General features: G+C 35.0%; 1 protein-coding gene across 26 annotated transcripts in view; it reads left to right on the forward strand.

Annotated features, from left to right (window-relative positions):
- NRXN1 (neurexin 1) overlaps nt 1-15820 on the forward strand; it is a 1134455-nt gene that overhangs the window by 993215 nt on the left and 125420 nt on the right. For 25 of the 26 annotated variants that reach the window (XM_050753719.1, XM_050753720.1, XM_050753731.1 and 22 more), the window contains one exon: nt 826-1145. The exons of the other annotated variant lie outside the window; for it this stretch is intronic. In XM_050753719.1, the coding sequence (XP_050609676.1) occupies nt 826-1145 (320 nt within the window). The remainder of the gene's footprint in view (nt 1-825; nt 1146-15820) is intronic. 26 annotated transcript variants of the gene reach the window in all.

Genomic DNA, 15820 nt, shown 5'->3' on the forward strand with positions numbered 1-15820 from the left:
GTGCATGCTTTTATGAGCAGAGAGCAGTCTGCTAAAACTGGATACTCAATTTGATGATAATGGGACTGTTGTTGAGGATTGCTGTTTGATGGAAATGTGCCATAATTTCTCCATCGGTTTGTGTATCATTCCTGAAGCCGCTTTTTACATCTGAAGCTATTTTTTTTTCATTTTGTTTTGTTTTGATAGACTTGCTGAAAGCCAATCAGAAAAAATATTTTTGGAATTTTTTTGTCTCTGACATGCTCAGTGTAAACCATGCATTTCTTTTCAGTGTGATTGCCGGAAAAATAGAATAATTCAAATAACAATGAATGATTGCCTTCAAAAAATAAACAGCACTAAAGAATAAAATATAGATATATGTGGACATTATGTGAATTATGAAATTTTTACCATAAAATTTAAATTAGATTTCAGCTGCTATGTATTAGTTTCTGTCAGTGGTAATTTCAGAATGACAAATACTTGAAATGTTATCTTACATTTTTAAAATTTAACAATTTAGACTTAAGACACCAACAATATAAGATCTTGATGTAAAAGGGGAAAGGGATCCACTAAAAACTGATTTGTAATAAATATCTTTGATTGGTCTTTTAGCAAAAGCACTACATTTATAATAAGTTGAGAATTTACAAGTATTTGCCAATAATTATGCATTTCATGGACACCTCATTTATAAGCAATGAATTATGAGTCAAATGCCTCTCTTATAGTTTATTGCTCTCATTATTCACCCCATGAAAGATCTGTTTTATCATCCTTTGTAGATATAGAGTTCACAATCAACATTTTTGCATGTATGTAATATTATTTTTACAGGGCGTCAGCTCACAATCTTCAATAGCCAAGCAACCATAATAATTGGCGGGAAAGAGCAGGGCCAGCCCTTCCAGGGCCAGCTCTCTGGGCTTTACTACAATGGCTTGAAAGTTCTGAATATGGCAGCCGAAAACGATGCCAACATCGCCATAGTGGGAAATGTGAGACTGGTTGGTGAAGTGCCTTCCTCTATGACAACTGAGTCGACAGCCACTGCCATGCAATCAGAGATGTCCACATCAATTATGGAGACTACCACGACCCTGGCTACTAGCACAGCCAGAAGAGGAAAGCCCCCGACAAAAGAACCCATTAGCCAGGTGAGCCTGTGGATTTTATTCCTTCATTTTCATCCTATATTTTTTATGATAGTGGGCTTTTCTGCATGTGTGTTTTTTCTAAAATGGAACATTTTTCTGATCTCAGGCACTACAGCTTCCTCTGAGACTAGCTTAACATAATGCATTCCATTTGAATATGAAATGTGTATATGTTGTTCATTAGAGTTTTGTGGACTTTTACAAAAGATTTTGTTTTGGTTGGTTAGATGCTAAATGATAGTCTTGATTCCATAACCCTCCTCTAGCCCAAGCTGAGTGGATTGTCTGCTGATTACATAGGATTTTCACTTTTTAGTTTAAATGAACAAGTTAATGAAATATTTGAAAACCTTGTCTGTTTAAGCTTAGCACTGCAAAATAAAATCAAAGCAAATGTAATCTTAAAAGAGATATTTCAATAGTACAATACCTGCATTGTATTTTGAAGTTTAAAATTTTGAATTGATAGCCATGTGGCTTTCTTGGTGAATGATGGGTCTACTCTTTCACTATTTATTTAAAAAGAAAATTCTATTGGTTTATCTAAGCACGCAAACCCAAAATATGGGATAAGATATTTTGTATATGTGATTATTTGCCCTCACCTAGAATGAACTTTAATTAGCTTATTTCAATCTTGTGCCTAAAATTTTTGAAGAATATAATTTTTAAATGTGGCATTTGCACAACTTGGAAGTATGTTAATTCAGTCAAGACATAACTATTGATTGCCTACTACATTTCAGGCACCAGTTTGGATATTGTTGTTCCATCAGTGAAGAACACAGGAAAAAAAAAAAACCCTTATTTGAAATGCTGTTAGATGCTGTTCAAATGCCGTTAGATTCCTGTCAGTATTTATAGCCTTTGTACATATCCAGTTGTTATTTTTTTCAGAATTGTGTATTATCCTTGGTCCAAAATTAATTGTTACATTTTGTTCTGTTTTACTGATAGTGAGTATATTCAGTAGGTGCCATTTAAAGCTTTTCCAAATACACGATCCCCACTTTTCCAGAAAAGTGCATTCTGAAGAAGCAAGAATGATAATTATATTTAAATTTGCTTTTACTTCTTGCATTTGAAACAGACCTGCATCCGATTTGGAAGGAAAATAATAGAAGGCAAATTCTGTTTGTATCAGCACCCTAAATATGAATTAACATATGTTTCTCAGAAAATGAAGAAAATAGACTCTGGTTTTTAATTTGAATGGAAAAGGGTGAGAGGAACAGAATACAGGAAGAGAAAATGTCCTAGAAGAGGGATGGGCAAAAAATACAAATTCTGCAAATTCAATGTAGTGTTGGATATATTGCACCTGCATGTGCACTTATTTTCATTTTTCTCTCTTTTCCTTTCTTATTTGCATTTGGCTACAAAATAAAATGGGATGTCTTATAGGATGTTCACAAATATATATTTATTGATCACTCTCTACATGTCCCAGATACTTTTCTAGGCATGAAGATATATTGGTAACAGCAAACAAAAATCCCTGCCCTCAACGAATATACATTTTAGTAGGAATATTTGCCTGCAGTGTGATCCTTTTGTTGATTTTCTCTCTTGTTAGGATTTATAAGGTTGCCAATAACATCATAACACTTAGTTCCTTGGATAAAGACTTGTGACTTTAGAAAGATTTATGCTTGCCCAATAGCTCCATTTAACATTCTTTGCTAATATTTCATTAATGATTTGTTACTGTTATAGATTTATGGTTCACTTACTGATAAGCAAGTTATTAAAGTAAATCTGATACAGAAAAAATGAAACTCAAATAAATTGATAGACTTTCTTTATCTAAAATAATTCACAAGAGGACATTCAGAGTTAGGAATGCTTTTATGAATATAATTTGAAATAATCAGTTAGTTTTCTTAGTAGTCTTGTTTTATCATTAATGAAATTACAGTTGCCAAATCTCCTATATAAACCAGATGTGTCCCAAAAGAAGAAAAAAAATTATCAGCATTGGTTTTATGTATTTTGTCAATTAGTAACATATATTAAAAAATACTATTTTTAAGTACAAAATAGCTGTTTCATTTGAAAGCTAAATACCTAGAAATGCAGAAATAAAGATTTATGCATTTTATAATATTGATGCAAAAGGTAAACAGTTAACTGCTCATTAATTGCCAATGAAAAGAGCCTCTTTTATTATAAGCTATTACATGTTTGAAGACAGCAGCAGTTTAGAGATGTAAATGATCTAATTAATTAGTGAATACTTGGTTCATTTGAGGAGATATTGACTTAAATAAAAGATTATTAGGTTCATTTAAAAATAGATATTCAGAATTGTTAGCTTTGTAATAAACCAATGACAGTAATTAAAGAATTTGAATTAATATGTTACAAGTATTCAATTGTAGCAACGATATTTTAAAGTTGGGCTAATAGTTTTTAAAAGTTTCTTAAGTTGTGATATATATATATATATATATATGAATACAGGTAACAACACATGTATGTATGGGAAAAACATTAAGGAAGAAAACAATTTATTTATATTTGAGTAACAGAATAATTTGTTGAAATTTTTCCATAATTCACAGTTGATATTTCAATTGTCCTCTAAATACAGTAATATTTAAACTAGGAAATTTAAATATGAGATAAATTTCTAATGTGAATTTCGAAACTGTAACCTTTGTCCTATTTTTGCAGGTTGGATGAAGCATCTTCCTTTAAATATTATCCATAGTGGCCATATCTGCCTGCTTTTATCAACTCTCTTACTAAATTGTGTATCAGAAGGGGTCATTTCATTTTTCAAAAGCCACACTGGACTGTTTTCTCAATCAAAGTGCATTTTTCTCAGTGATAACACTGAGCCACTTAAGCTACAATGGCAATGTACCTTGGGGTGATTGCATGTTTTAAAACTATGGAAACAGATTTTTGGTCAGGCAGAATTAAATTGGATTCATTTCAAATAGATGAGATGAGGTTTGTTCAGCCATCCTGCAAGGGTAGTAATAAGGAAGAAATGTATTTCCGTTTTCACAGACTCAGAGAATATAGGAGTGTTCATCAAAATATCCTCCATAAAGTCCAAGTAAATATCCTTTAAAAATTTAAAAAAAAAAAAAAAAAGGAAGTTTTCTTTTTTCTTTTTTTTTTTTTTTTTTTTTTTTTCTTTTTTGAGACTTGAGTCTCTCTCTGTCGCCCAGCCTGGAGTGCAGTGGCCGTGGCCGGATCTCTGCTCACTGCAAGCTCCGCCTCCCGGGTTCACGCCGTTCTCCTGCCTCAGCCTCAGCCTCCCGAGTAGCTGGGACTACAGGCGCCCGCCACCTCGCCCGGCTAGTTTTTTTGTATTTTTTTTTTAGTAGAGACAGGGTTTCACCGTGTTAGCCAGGATGGTCTCGATTTCCTGACCTCGTGATCTGCCCTCTCGGCCTCCCAAAGTGCTGGGATTACAGATACGAGCCACCGCGCCCGGCCTTTTCCTTTGAATGATAATCAATTTTCAGCCCAATGTTTACTTTAGAAAGATGTGATTTATATCAAGATATAATAGGAACATTTACCAAAACTTCTGATCAAATGGTTCATTTTAATGTGAATATAACAATATTGATAGTACTTTTTATGTGAATTACATAAAATTTATAAAATTCATTTTACTTGGAATATTTAATTTTTAAATGTTTCCGTAAGGCCCCCTCATTTTATGAAACTTTCCAGAAGGCTAATCTCGGAAAGCAAATATTTGTAAAAACTATTGGTGTTATAAAGTTCTTGGAGGTTCTGAGAGCTTCTTGGTGTGCAGCATGAGTATCATGCAAGTTTTTTGGCTGCTAAATGTTCCCTCTTCTAATTAAACTTGCAATGTCTTATGAGATGAGTACATGTAAGCCAACATGAAGAAGACAACATTTCATCCTTTGCCTGTCCACATAGAAAGGAAAATTGAGCTGTGCTATTTCTTTTAAGATCAAGCTTGTGACATCGCTTCTGGAATGTTCTTTATAGCACATTTTATGATATTTTTGTTCTTTCCTTCGAGAATATTTTACAAGCTACATACATACTGTAGAGAATACATACATACTGTAGAGAGATTATAGTATAATGAAAAAGCATGGTGAATGAGGAGACCTGGTTTCCACTTTCAACACAACCACCTACCTCATCCTGTGACTTGGACAACTTGGGTCACATCATTGTACTTTGACCTTGCTGCCTCTGTAAAATAAGTAGGTTGAACTAGGAAATTCTTGAGTTGTACTCAGCTCTAAAATTTCTTTGATTCTAGTGATGATGCTCTTAATTAGGTCTTCTCATGGTTATTTACCAAAACACAGATTTCACCTCTGTCTTCCGTCATGTGGCCATGCAGCCCAGTTGGCCTGGATAGTACCTGTGCATGCCTGATGTTCAGTGTAATTATTAATAGTATATTTTTGACTCTCAAAAGTATCCTATTTGGTTTATAAATGATATTGTACTCTGCTTTTATAGCATATCCAAAACTTACCTTTGTAAGAAAATCATACCGCATAAGAATAATACATATTATGTCCTATTCTTTGTATTCGAAGCAAAATTTGTTTCTAGTATCCTTGCCTGGTGTTTAGAATCCATAATGTTTTTCATTTTCTTTTCATCTTGTTTCAAAAGTCTTGAGAAAAGAGAGAGGATAAAATTTTGAGAGATTCTGGTTTTTGATTGGAGGGACTATAGTTTGCAACTCTTGGGAAGAAATTAAATTATAAAGTGAGATGGTATCAGTAAATATGTGTTAAATGTATTGGAGGAGTTCCATGGTTTCAGTTAGGCATTTTTTTTCAGGGTGGAGTTAGCAAACCTACTCAAGGAAAGGAACTATTGAGAATTCAAGAAATATTATTGGTAGATTGTCAGAGACATTCATTTCATGTATGAGACATCCTATTAAAGTCAGTGGCATTTGATTCCCAGTTGGGTTTTCTGAAAAAGAACCCAGTTAATGTTCATGCAAGAAAAGAATATGAATATATTGGATACTTCTGTTGCTTGCTTGGAGGCTTTGGAGGTACTCATGAAAAATGAATATTATTTGTTTGAAAAATATAAGCAGAGTTCATACACATTTCCTTGAAAAATATTTAGAACTAACAAAATACATTTTGTGACTTCAAAGAAAAAAATTTATTTTTATTAAAAATATTAATTAACCTTAGCTGTAGCTTTGCTATTAAAAATAATAGCATTACTTATAATTATATATGTTCCTGATAACCACTGTGCATTTTTAAAATACTGATGACATGAATAATTAATTTATTTTCCCTAGTCCAATCATTCTTCTGAATTCACTTAAATTAATGTACACTTTTACAGCAAATTTTAGTGCACATTTGAAAGAAAAACACTTTGATGTATATTTTAAAATATATACAAAGGCACGTTCTCCTGATCTTAATGGTGCCTGGTGAGAAGAGTGTAATGTATTGTAATTTTAAATGTGTGTAAGCAATAGGTATTCAGAATGTGTTTTTCTCCTCTCATTAGTGGCAAGAAAAAGTGCTACAGTAATGCATTTTAAAGGATTTTTTTTTTTTAAGTTCTGCATGGTGCATTTTCTTTGGGGTTTGGAAGTTTTACTAGAAGACAAAATGCTCTATTGGTAGATGCAACCTTGGTTTTGAGACGTCTTCCCACGAAGCTAGTCTGAGATAAACATATTCATCTATCCATTCATTCATTCACTCAACCAAGTTTGATGAGCACTTACTATATCTCAGGTACCTTTCTACTACCTTTCTAGTCTGTAGAAATACAGCATTGAACAAAATTAGACTGTTCTGCACCAAACTTATGTTCTAGTTGGAAAAGATGGGCAATAGACAAGAAAACAAATAGCATGGGGTGTCAAGGCTGCAGGAAAAACAAACAAACAAACAAACAAAAAAAAAACGAAGGACAAGGGAGATGCCTGTGTGTGGAAGGGAACCATGAAATGGAAATCTGTTTTGAATTGATGTGCATAAAGTATTTGAGATGTAGGTATCAGTTACATTAAACTTTGGTATATTAATCTTCAGGTGTTTCTTCAGACCCAGCAGGACTGCACGCTGCATGGATAGTGACATTGGCAGCATTAGCTTTCTTAGGAAACTGGAAGCCAGAGAAAAGAACAAAAGCAATACCAAGATATACTTTACCTGCTCCTAACCTTTAGAAGGACCTGACCTCTGTGGTCCTCTGGCTTCTAATAAATATTTTGCTAATTAAATCAGGAGTGTAATCACATCCTGCAGAATATATCTATGTATATCTGAGGAAGAGATGGAAACTCAGAAAGTAGAGCTTGGTATTATTATTCCTCTTCAAAAAGGAGAAAATGGAGGCATAGAAAAGCTAACTTACCCAAGGCTAGGCTGCCCACTTTTTTTCAGGATACATTGAGGTGATCTATCTTCTGCCCTTATGTATTGCCTTTATTCAGAATATCATCACTTCCTGCTTTCTCATAGTCTTAACCACCTCCATTGTGATCTCCACCCAGGTGTCAGACTATCCTTTTGAAAATGCAAATACAATCATATAGTTCCCTTCCTTAATGCATCTACTATATACAATTATTCTATGTGATAGACTGAAAAGTTTAGCCCTCAGAAATGGGAAGCATTTGTCCAAGGTCACACAGTAAGTGTTTGAGTCATGAGTGAAGTTTAGTTTTGTATCATGTATTACTCCTTCTAATAGTATCTATTTAGGCGTTGCCTATAAATATGGTTCCATGCTGGACACCTACCATGGTCAGATGATGAGGCCCTGTGTTCTGGGAGTCCAAGGTCTGAAAGCTTGTGTGGGATGTTGGGGCACTATGCATAGTGGTCAAAGGCATTGATTCCAGAAGCCAAAATGACCACCTAAATCCGAGCATTATGTTTACCACATACTAGCTGTGAGTTACTTAGACCTCAGTTTCCCACCTCGTAAATTTGTGAGGATTATAGGAGTCAAGAGTATAAGAACCATATGAAATTATGGCCACTTCACCAATTTTTGACTATAAAAAATAGGAATTTCATATGTTCATCCTAAAATATAAAGAAATGTTAAAAGTACCTGACACAGGTGAGCACCATGCATCTGAAAGTCATGTCTGAGAAGCATTCTTCAGCTACACACTGTAAATTAAAGCATCTTTCTTGCCTTTAAAGCTATTTTCTCTGCCCTTGAAGAATAGCTGTGAATTTATGTTTCTACAGCAGCACATCAATTGGTGTGGCATGTACCAAGCTGAATTCTCTGTCGAATAAGGCAGCCCCATTCCCCTAAGGGATATATGTATGGGAAGTGAGGGGCAGTGGAGGGCAGGTAATGACACAAAGGGAGAGTTATCATGAGGGCCATGAACACTACACACACTGCAATGCTGGAACAGTCCTGGACAACAAAGAGCTATCTGAGGATTGCTGTAACTTGCTCTGTTTTATGCAACCTCCCCTCCTTCCTCACCAACTTCAAATTATTGTTGACTGAGCACTCGAGAAGTTTCTTATGTCTGTTTCCCAGTTGTTCACACACAGAAGCTAATTCATGGTGTGGTACTGAATCTTGCAAATATGATTTCTGTATCTATCCTGGATAACATATTTTGATGAAGGAGCTTAAGAATTCGTTATATACTCATTTTTCAGCTTGAGAATGAAAAACTTCAAGTACTTCCAGCTGTGAGTTAGACTAGATTGGGCTTATGATTCTTGATATATCTTTTGATATATTCTTTATCAGCATTGGAGATATTGAATGAAGTCTTTGTACCTAATTGATACGTGACAGTGATTTCAGTGGGAATTTTCTCAAGACTGGTGAAGTTGGCACTTCCTCTAAAATGTCTAGTCTCAGTTGTAGGACAAAGGAATATCTTTTTATTAAATAATTAGTTCATGTCTAACTAGCAAGAATCTAACCTAGTTTAATTGTCTTAGTTTTAATCGGCACTACAAATTATTTGTTCTATAATACTTTGTGAACTTCTGATTTTCAATCGATACCTATGGTTGTATTGTACCTGTTGATTTATTCATCTCTTACATGTGATAATCATTTTCTGTGAGGGGGATGAGGAAGAAAAAAATACAAAAATTAGCTGGGTGTGGTAGCGTGCACCTATAGTCCCAGCTACTCAGGAGGCTGAGGCAGTAGAATTGCTTAACCCGGGAGACGGAGGTTGCAGTGAGCTGAGATCATGCTACTGCCCTCCAGCTTGGGTGAGAGAGTGACACTCCGTCTCAAAACAAAAAAGATAATTGTGTGTATACGAGTGTATGTGTGTGTTAACAATACTTTTCTCCTTCATGATATATGTAAACATTAAGCTTGTTCAATAAACTAAGTCAATATTAATTTTAAATATCTATGTTGATTTATTAGATGTTTTATCATCTAGAACCTATATTAAAAACCTAAACCTTTTTTATTAATCTGTTGTTATTACTGAAAAGTTCTCCAGCAATAAAAATAATATATTAACACCATTAGGCTGGGACCTCAAGAGAAGGCTCAGCTAGTTTATCTGCCTTTATTCAGCATTTACCAAACAACTTTCACTGTATTCTTGTTATCACTATTCTCTTTATTTAACATCTCAAGCAGACAAATAGCACTGTGTTAACCAATGGTTGATCCAGTAAGCATTCTAAATGATAATTAACAAAACAAAACAAAATAGGCAGTATATGTATGTGTGTATTTTTTTTACCATGCTGTATATTGCCTGTAAATCCACAATATTTTTATTTAAAATTACAAATTTGCAAATATCTTCTGTGCAACTAATATATGTAGCACACTTTGTTAGATATATTATTATGCTCTTCTTGGGATAAAATACCTAGCAATTCAGGATTTTTTTGAAGAACCATTTCTCAGACCTTAGATTACTAGTGAATCTATACATAAATTATAAAGTGCCCTACATCAACAATAGCAAAGCTTTTGTATATGACAGATTTAGAGTATATTATTAACAGCATCACTAACACAATTGAATCTTAGAGACAAATTGCAAGTGGAAAAGATATTTTAGACTCTTTTTAATAACAAGCATATTGGAGAAACACACTATTTCACGTCTTAAGTGTTGGCAATGTGCTAGACACTACCCTCACTCTGGAATTACCCACATTCTCTTGTTGATGTCTTTAAAATCTAAGTTGCATTTGTGGAAAGCTTCTTCTAAAATAGGCATTACCATCAAATCTGTAGATTTAATAGAGGAGTTGGTAGCCTCGGCCCCCTTAGCTCACTTCTACCTCGGCCCCCTTAGCTCCCTTCTAGGACTTTTCTACTTCAGCAGGATGTATAGAGGATTCCAGAGGCATATGGGGGAAGCTAAATTTTTTTATCTTCATCTTTACATGGAATAAATTCTATGCTATTGAGAAACTTCCAAGACTGTTACAGTTCTGAGCATCAATGTTTAACTGTGACATGGAGTATAGTATGAAGCAATAACAATGAGAACTTTAAAATCATGTTTGTCTTGACACATTCTTTAAGAGTATCAGATAAACTTGCATAAACAAAGCTCATGGCATAGCATCTGGCACATAGCAGGTGCCTATTTGTGCTTCCTTAGTATCCTCATCCCCACTGTGCTTTTGCCTTTTTTTTCTTCTCTTCTTTCTCCCTTTTTCTTCATTCTTCCTTCCATATGCTAGACCTTATTGTAGACACTACAGATTCACACATGATGACCCGAATCTCATATAAGAGAAATGGTTCTCCATTTGGCCCACATTATCTCAGGACCAAGTAACAAATATATTCAACTATAGATTCCCCAAAATACTGGAGAGTGAACCAAGTGAGGAGTCTCTACGTATTTTGCCATGCTATGCTACCTGTTATAAGATATTCCTTAAATAGAGGCCAGCATTTAAAATTCAGCAGTAAAAATTTGGCCCTGCAACACACTTGAGAGAAACTGATTTTTATATTTTCTACACCTCCAAGCTTACCTTTGCATCAGCTGTCCCTGAGTATGTTTTGAAAGAGTGGGTCCACAGCTAGAAAATGATGTAGGTACCTGTGTTCATGGATCTAAAGGGAATATAAATTTCTTCCAAAAGAAATTCTCCTTGAAGGGAAGTTCTCTGGTTCTAATCTGTATTTTTTTCAGAAATGAAAAGGATCCATTAATATCCTTTCAAAATCTTTGGTGACATTACCAAGTCTGACTTTTCCATGCACAGCATTAGCTAGCAGTTGGTAATGATTCTAGACAGGGTCTACATGGCAACCTATTACAAGATAGACGATAAGACACAACAGGAAGATTAAGTGCCCCACTTGTTCTATTCTGAACTGAGGGTTTTCCACTATCCAGAGAGAGAATTTTCGCTATAGTTTCAGACATTACTTAATCTCTTTTGTGACTGGAGTTTTCCATATGTATTTAGTGGCTCAATTATCTTATGTAACTTTGTCAGTGTGGCCTTGCATTCTACATTGTTTGGGAATTTGATTCAGAAAAGTAAAAAAACACATGTATAAAGCATCTAGTCTGAAATTTGTATTTGGTATGCTATTAGTAAACTATTCACATTGCCTAAACTCAAAATGCAACTTCCCACTTTCTGATATACTGACTCATCTGCCAGCAGTGTTCCTATTTTCTCCTTTTCTTGTTTTGCAACTGTACCTGTGATCTAGTTAATAATACAATTCTACATTTGAAAAATACTAAAGCTTTGTTAGTGTTAATGTCACAGGAAGATTTTAAACTTTGCATTTCACTTTATGATTTCCTGAACAACCCCAAGCAGAACCTGTTTCCTGTTTTCATAGCACTTTGGAAAAGATAGATGAATAGACATTCATTTTAGTAGATAGATAAATAATGATCTACCTGTTAGAGATTATAATCTTAAGTTTTCTTTATGACAAGCATCTTAAAGTCAAGTCCTTTGTCTTACTAATGTGTGTATGCTCAGCACCGAATGCAGTGTTTGGTGCAAAGTGGACACTTAGTAAGTGGTTTTTGAATAAATAATGAACACAAAATGCATAATCTGATGCCGAGATAAATATTGTATGTTGCTTAGTCCTTGTATTAGTCCGTTCTCACGCTGCTATAATGACATGCCCAAGACTGGATAATTTATAAGGAAAGAGGTTTAATTGGCTCACAGTATATTATATTTTCTACACCTCCAAGCTTACCTTTGCATCAGCTATCCCTGAGTATGTTTTGAAGGAGTGAGTCCACACTGCACAAACTGCAGGACTGGGGAGGCCTCAGGAAACTTACGATCATGGCAAAAGAGGAAGCAAACACATCCTTCTTCACCAGGTGGCAGAAAGGAAAAGAATGAGAGAATGGGGAAACCCTTATCTCATGGGAACTTACCATCATGAGAATAGCATGGGGCAAACCACCTCCCTGATTCGTTTACCTCCCACTGAGTCCCTCCCATGGCACATGGGGATTATAGGAGCTACAATTCAAGATGAGATTTGGGTGGGGACATAGCCAAACCATATCAGTCCTGAATTTTCCTGGATTAATCAATATTTGCAGAGAATAAAGATGGTATATATAACAAGATAATAAAATAATTAACTTCCTTTATATACAACATAAAGACATTTTAAAATTACAGTTATTTGGTTTTTTAAAAAACATTTGCATACTTATTTAAGAAAAAGGGGTGGATGTGATATGCAGGAAGCAAAATTCTCATTTCAGTTTATGCCACTGACATTCTTCTCATAAGACTAGGAAGGAGGCACCAGTAGTTGTCTCTAAAATGGAAAAGAGACGGGCACAAAGTAGTATAATTTTGCCTACCAGGTTACAGATTAGCATGTGTAAAACCCTGTTCCAGAGGTTTACCAGAATCTCATCATTTTGGGTTATAGTGCCATACCAAGGTGGGGGAGGGGCAGTGTTAATGGTCCCCTGTCAAGAGGAATATTTTATCACTGACATTGTTTAGAATTGTTGACATGCTCTAATAATAAAAAGCAGTCTGACTTTTAATCACCTTTATTATTGTTTTTCAATTCTCTACAGGAAATCATCTCGTATTGTCTTAATAGGAGTTGACCTTTTCCTTGCTGTCTGTGGTCAGCAACAGACAAATTGCTGATACTTACTTCACAATTTTGCAAGTAGCGGGCCCATTTTGAAGAGTCAGGAATCCACATTTTCAAACAGTTTGTCTGATTTTTGGATGTCTTCAGCCAGTTAGGGGGAGTGGAAGAAACAGGCAAAATCTCTAGGAAGCCTAATGATTACAGAACCAGTTTGCACTGGAGACTCTTGACAGGGCTACAAGACAAGCTTTGCATAAGGTTGATATTTAGACATTGTCTATGGCTGAAAACCAGATGGAAATATGGAAAATGTATAACATTTTTAGAAGACACTCATTGCAGAGTTTAAGCATGTAAAAACTATGATTTTTTTTGTAGGCAAATTAAAATGGGAATGAAGTACAAAGAACTAGAGAAGCAAAAGAAGAGATTAGAGGGACATGTTGGGATAACACTAATTGGATGCAAAGACTTAAATGAAGTTTGAGTAGCGGAATGAATTTTGTACAACAGACAAATCTTGATAAAGCCTAGGAAATGTCAAAGGAATTTACTCTTGCTGTGTGGTGTATTTGAAAATACAATATATTTAAATGGGTGGTAACTCAAATTGCAAATATCAGTTATACCTTCCTTTTTAACACTATTCCTGAGACTAATAACAGGTTACTTCCAAAATTCATTTTTTTGCTTTGTTGTACATATACAAGTGGGGATAATTGTTATATTATTTTCATTAAAATAATGCAAGCACATAAAAACAAATCAATGTAGTTTAGAAGATGGTATATTAAAAGCAACAATCCCACATTTATCCCCTCATCACCCCCAGTCTTATTCCTCAGATAAAATGTCTTTTAATAATTCTTTTTGGTAATTAGATGCATATCTGCAAATAATATGTTTATGTTCCATTTGTTTATTTAATCCTTTTATATAATACTTATACAATCCTCAGTATGAAAATTGAGGATTAGCTCAGGCTTTAATTCTTTCTTTTGCTTTTTTCTCTCCTCTGAAATATGTGTGTATATGTATAAAATATTATATATAATATTTGATATATATTCAATAAAACTATAAAAATTTTGTTGCTTTAAGTAATATATTTGCATCTGATTTCTTTTTCCATTAATTTGCAAGAATATCTCTTATGTCTTAAGGAACCACATTAGTAAGATAAAGATATTTATGCCCCTCCCCATTCCTCTAGCTTCCCTCTTCTTTTCCTCACCTCATGATCTCATTATATTTCCAGGGATGTTAACTTTAACTTTCTGTCTGGCAACCAACCACAACTAAATCTTCCATATTTTATTGGGATTATGAGGATTCTACAATGGAAAACAATGAAGACCATTTAGATTACCATTACTCTGTAAATATTATCCAATACTAATCTTAGTTATATGTTAAGATTACCTTTCTTTTTTTATGAGTTCAATATCATACTACCTGGACTACTCAAAGGAGAATTTTTCCACCTGTAGGATCAAGGTCAAGTGGATTTCCTTGCACTTATCAGTTGCTCAGAAATCAGGACTTTTATTTTGCGTTATATTTGAATCATATTTGTTTTCTATAGTTTTGTTTCTCCATGAGCTACTCAACATACTTATTTTTTCTTGTGTTGCATCTCTTGCCTTTATTATATCATTGTTTTAAATTCCCAGTCACACTTTTAATTCTGCCAAACCTTATCTCTTTCCCTCAACAACCTACCTCCAAAGAGATCTCGACGTGTATCTTCTATTCTTTAGCACCAGTCTGGACTAGTTGTCAGGTTGAGAGTAAACAGAGTATGGAGAGCTGCAGGCTTTTCTTTGGAAATAGCAGGCATATAGCAGACAAACTGATGCCAAAATAGAGAACATCCACAGAAAGAACCTTACCTTTCCTTGCACAGTTTATTTGCTTATTAATTAATTAATTAATTAATTTATAAGACCAAGTCTCACTCTGTAGTCCAGGCTGCAGTGTGGTGGCAAGATCTCGGCTCACTGCAGCCTCCACCTCCCAGGTTCAAGCGATTCTCCTGCTTCAGCCTCCTAAGTAGCTGGGACTATAGACATGTGCCACCATGCCCAGCTGATTTTTGTATTTTTAGTAGAGATGGGATTTCACCATGTTGACCGGGCTGATCTTGAACTCCTGACCTCAGGTGATCCACCCACCTTAGCCTCTCAAAGTGCTCGGAAGTTTCTTTGCTTGCTTGCTTGCTTTTTTTTTTTTTTTTTTTTTGACAGAGTCTTGCTCTGTTGCCCAGGCTAGAGTACAGTGAGGCAATCTCAGCTCACCACCACCTCCGCCTCCCAGGTTCAAGTAATTCTCCTGCCTCGGGCTCCCAAGTAGCTGGGACCCGCCACCACACCAGCTAATTTTGTATTTTTAGTAGAGACGAAGTTTCACCACATTGGCCAGGCTGGTCTCGAACTCCTGACCTTGTGATCTGCCCGCCTCTGCCTCCCAAAGTGCTAGGATTACAGGCATGATCCACCACACCCGGCCTTTCTTTGCTTTTAAAAGAAAGACTATCTAGATTTTAGTTTGTTTGTTGGCTTTGCTTTTTTGGCAAAAAAAAAGAAAGGGAGGAGGGAGGAAGCGAGGGAGGGAGGAAGCGAGGGAGG

This window comes from Macaca thibetana, chromosome 13, assembly GCF_024542745.1.
Source record: "Macaca thibetana thibetana isolate TM-01 chromosome 13, ASM2454274v1, whole genome shotgun sequence".
In the NCBI taxonomy this organism is placed as follows: Eukaryota; Metazoa; Chordata; class Mammalia; order Primates; family Cercopithecidae; genus Macaca; species Macaca thibetana.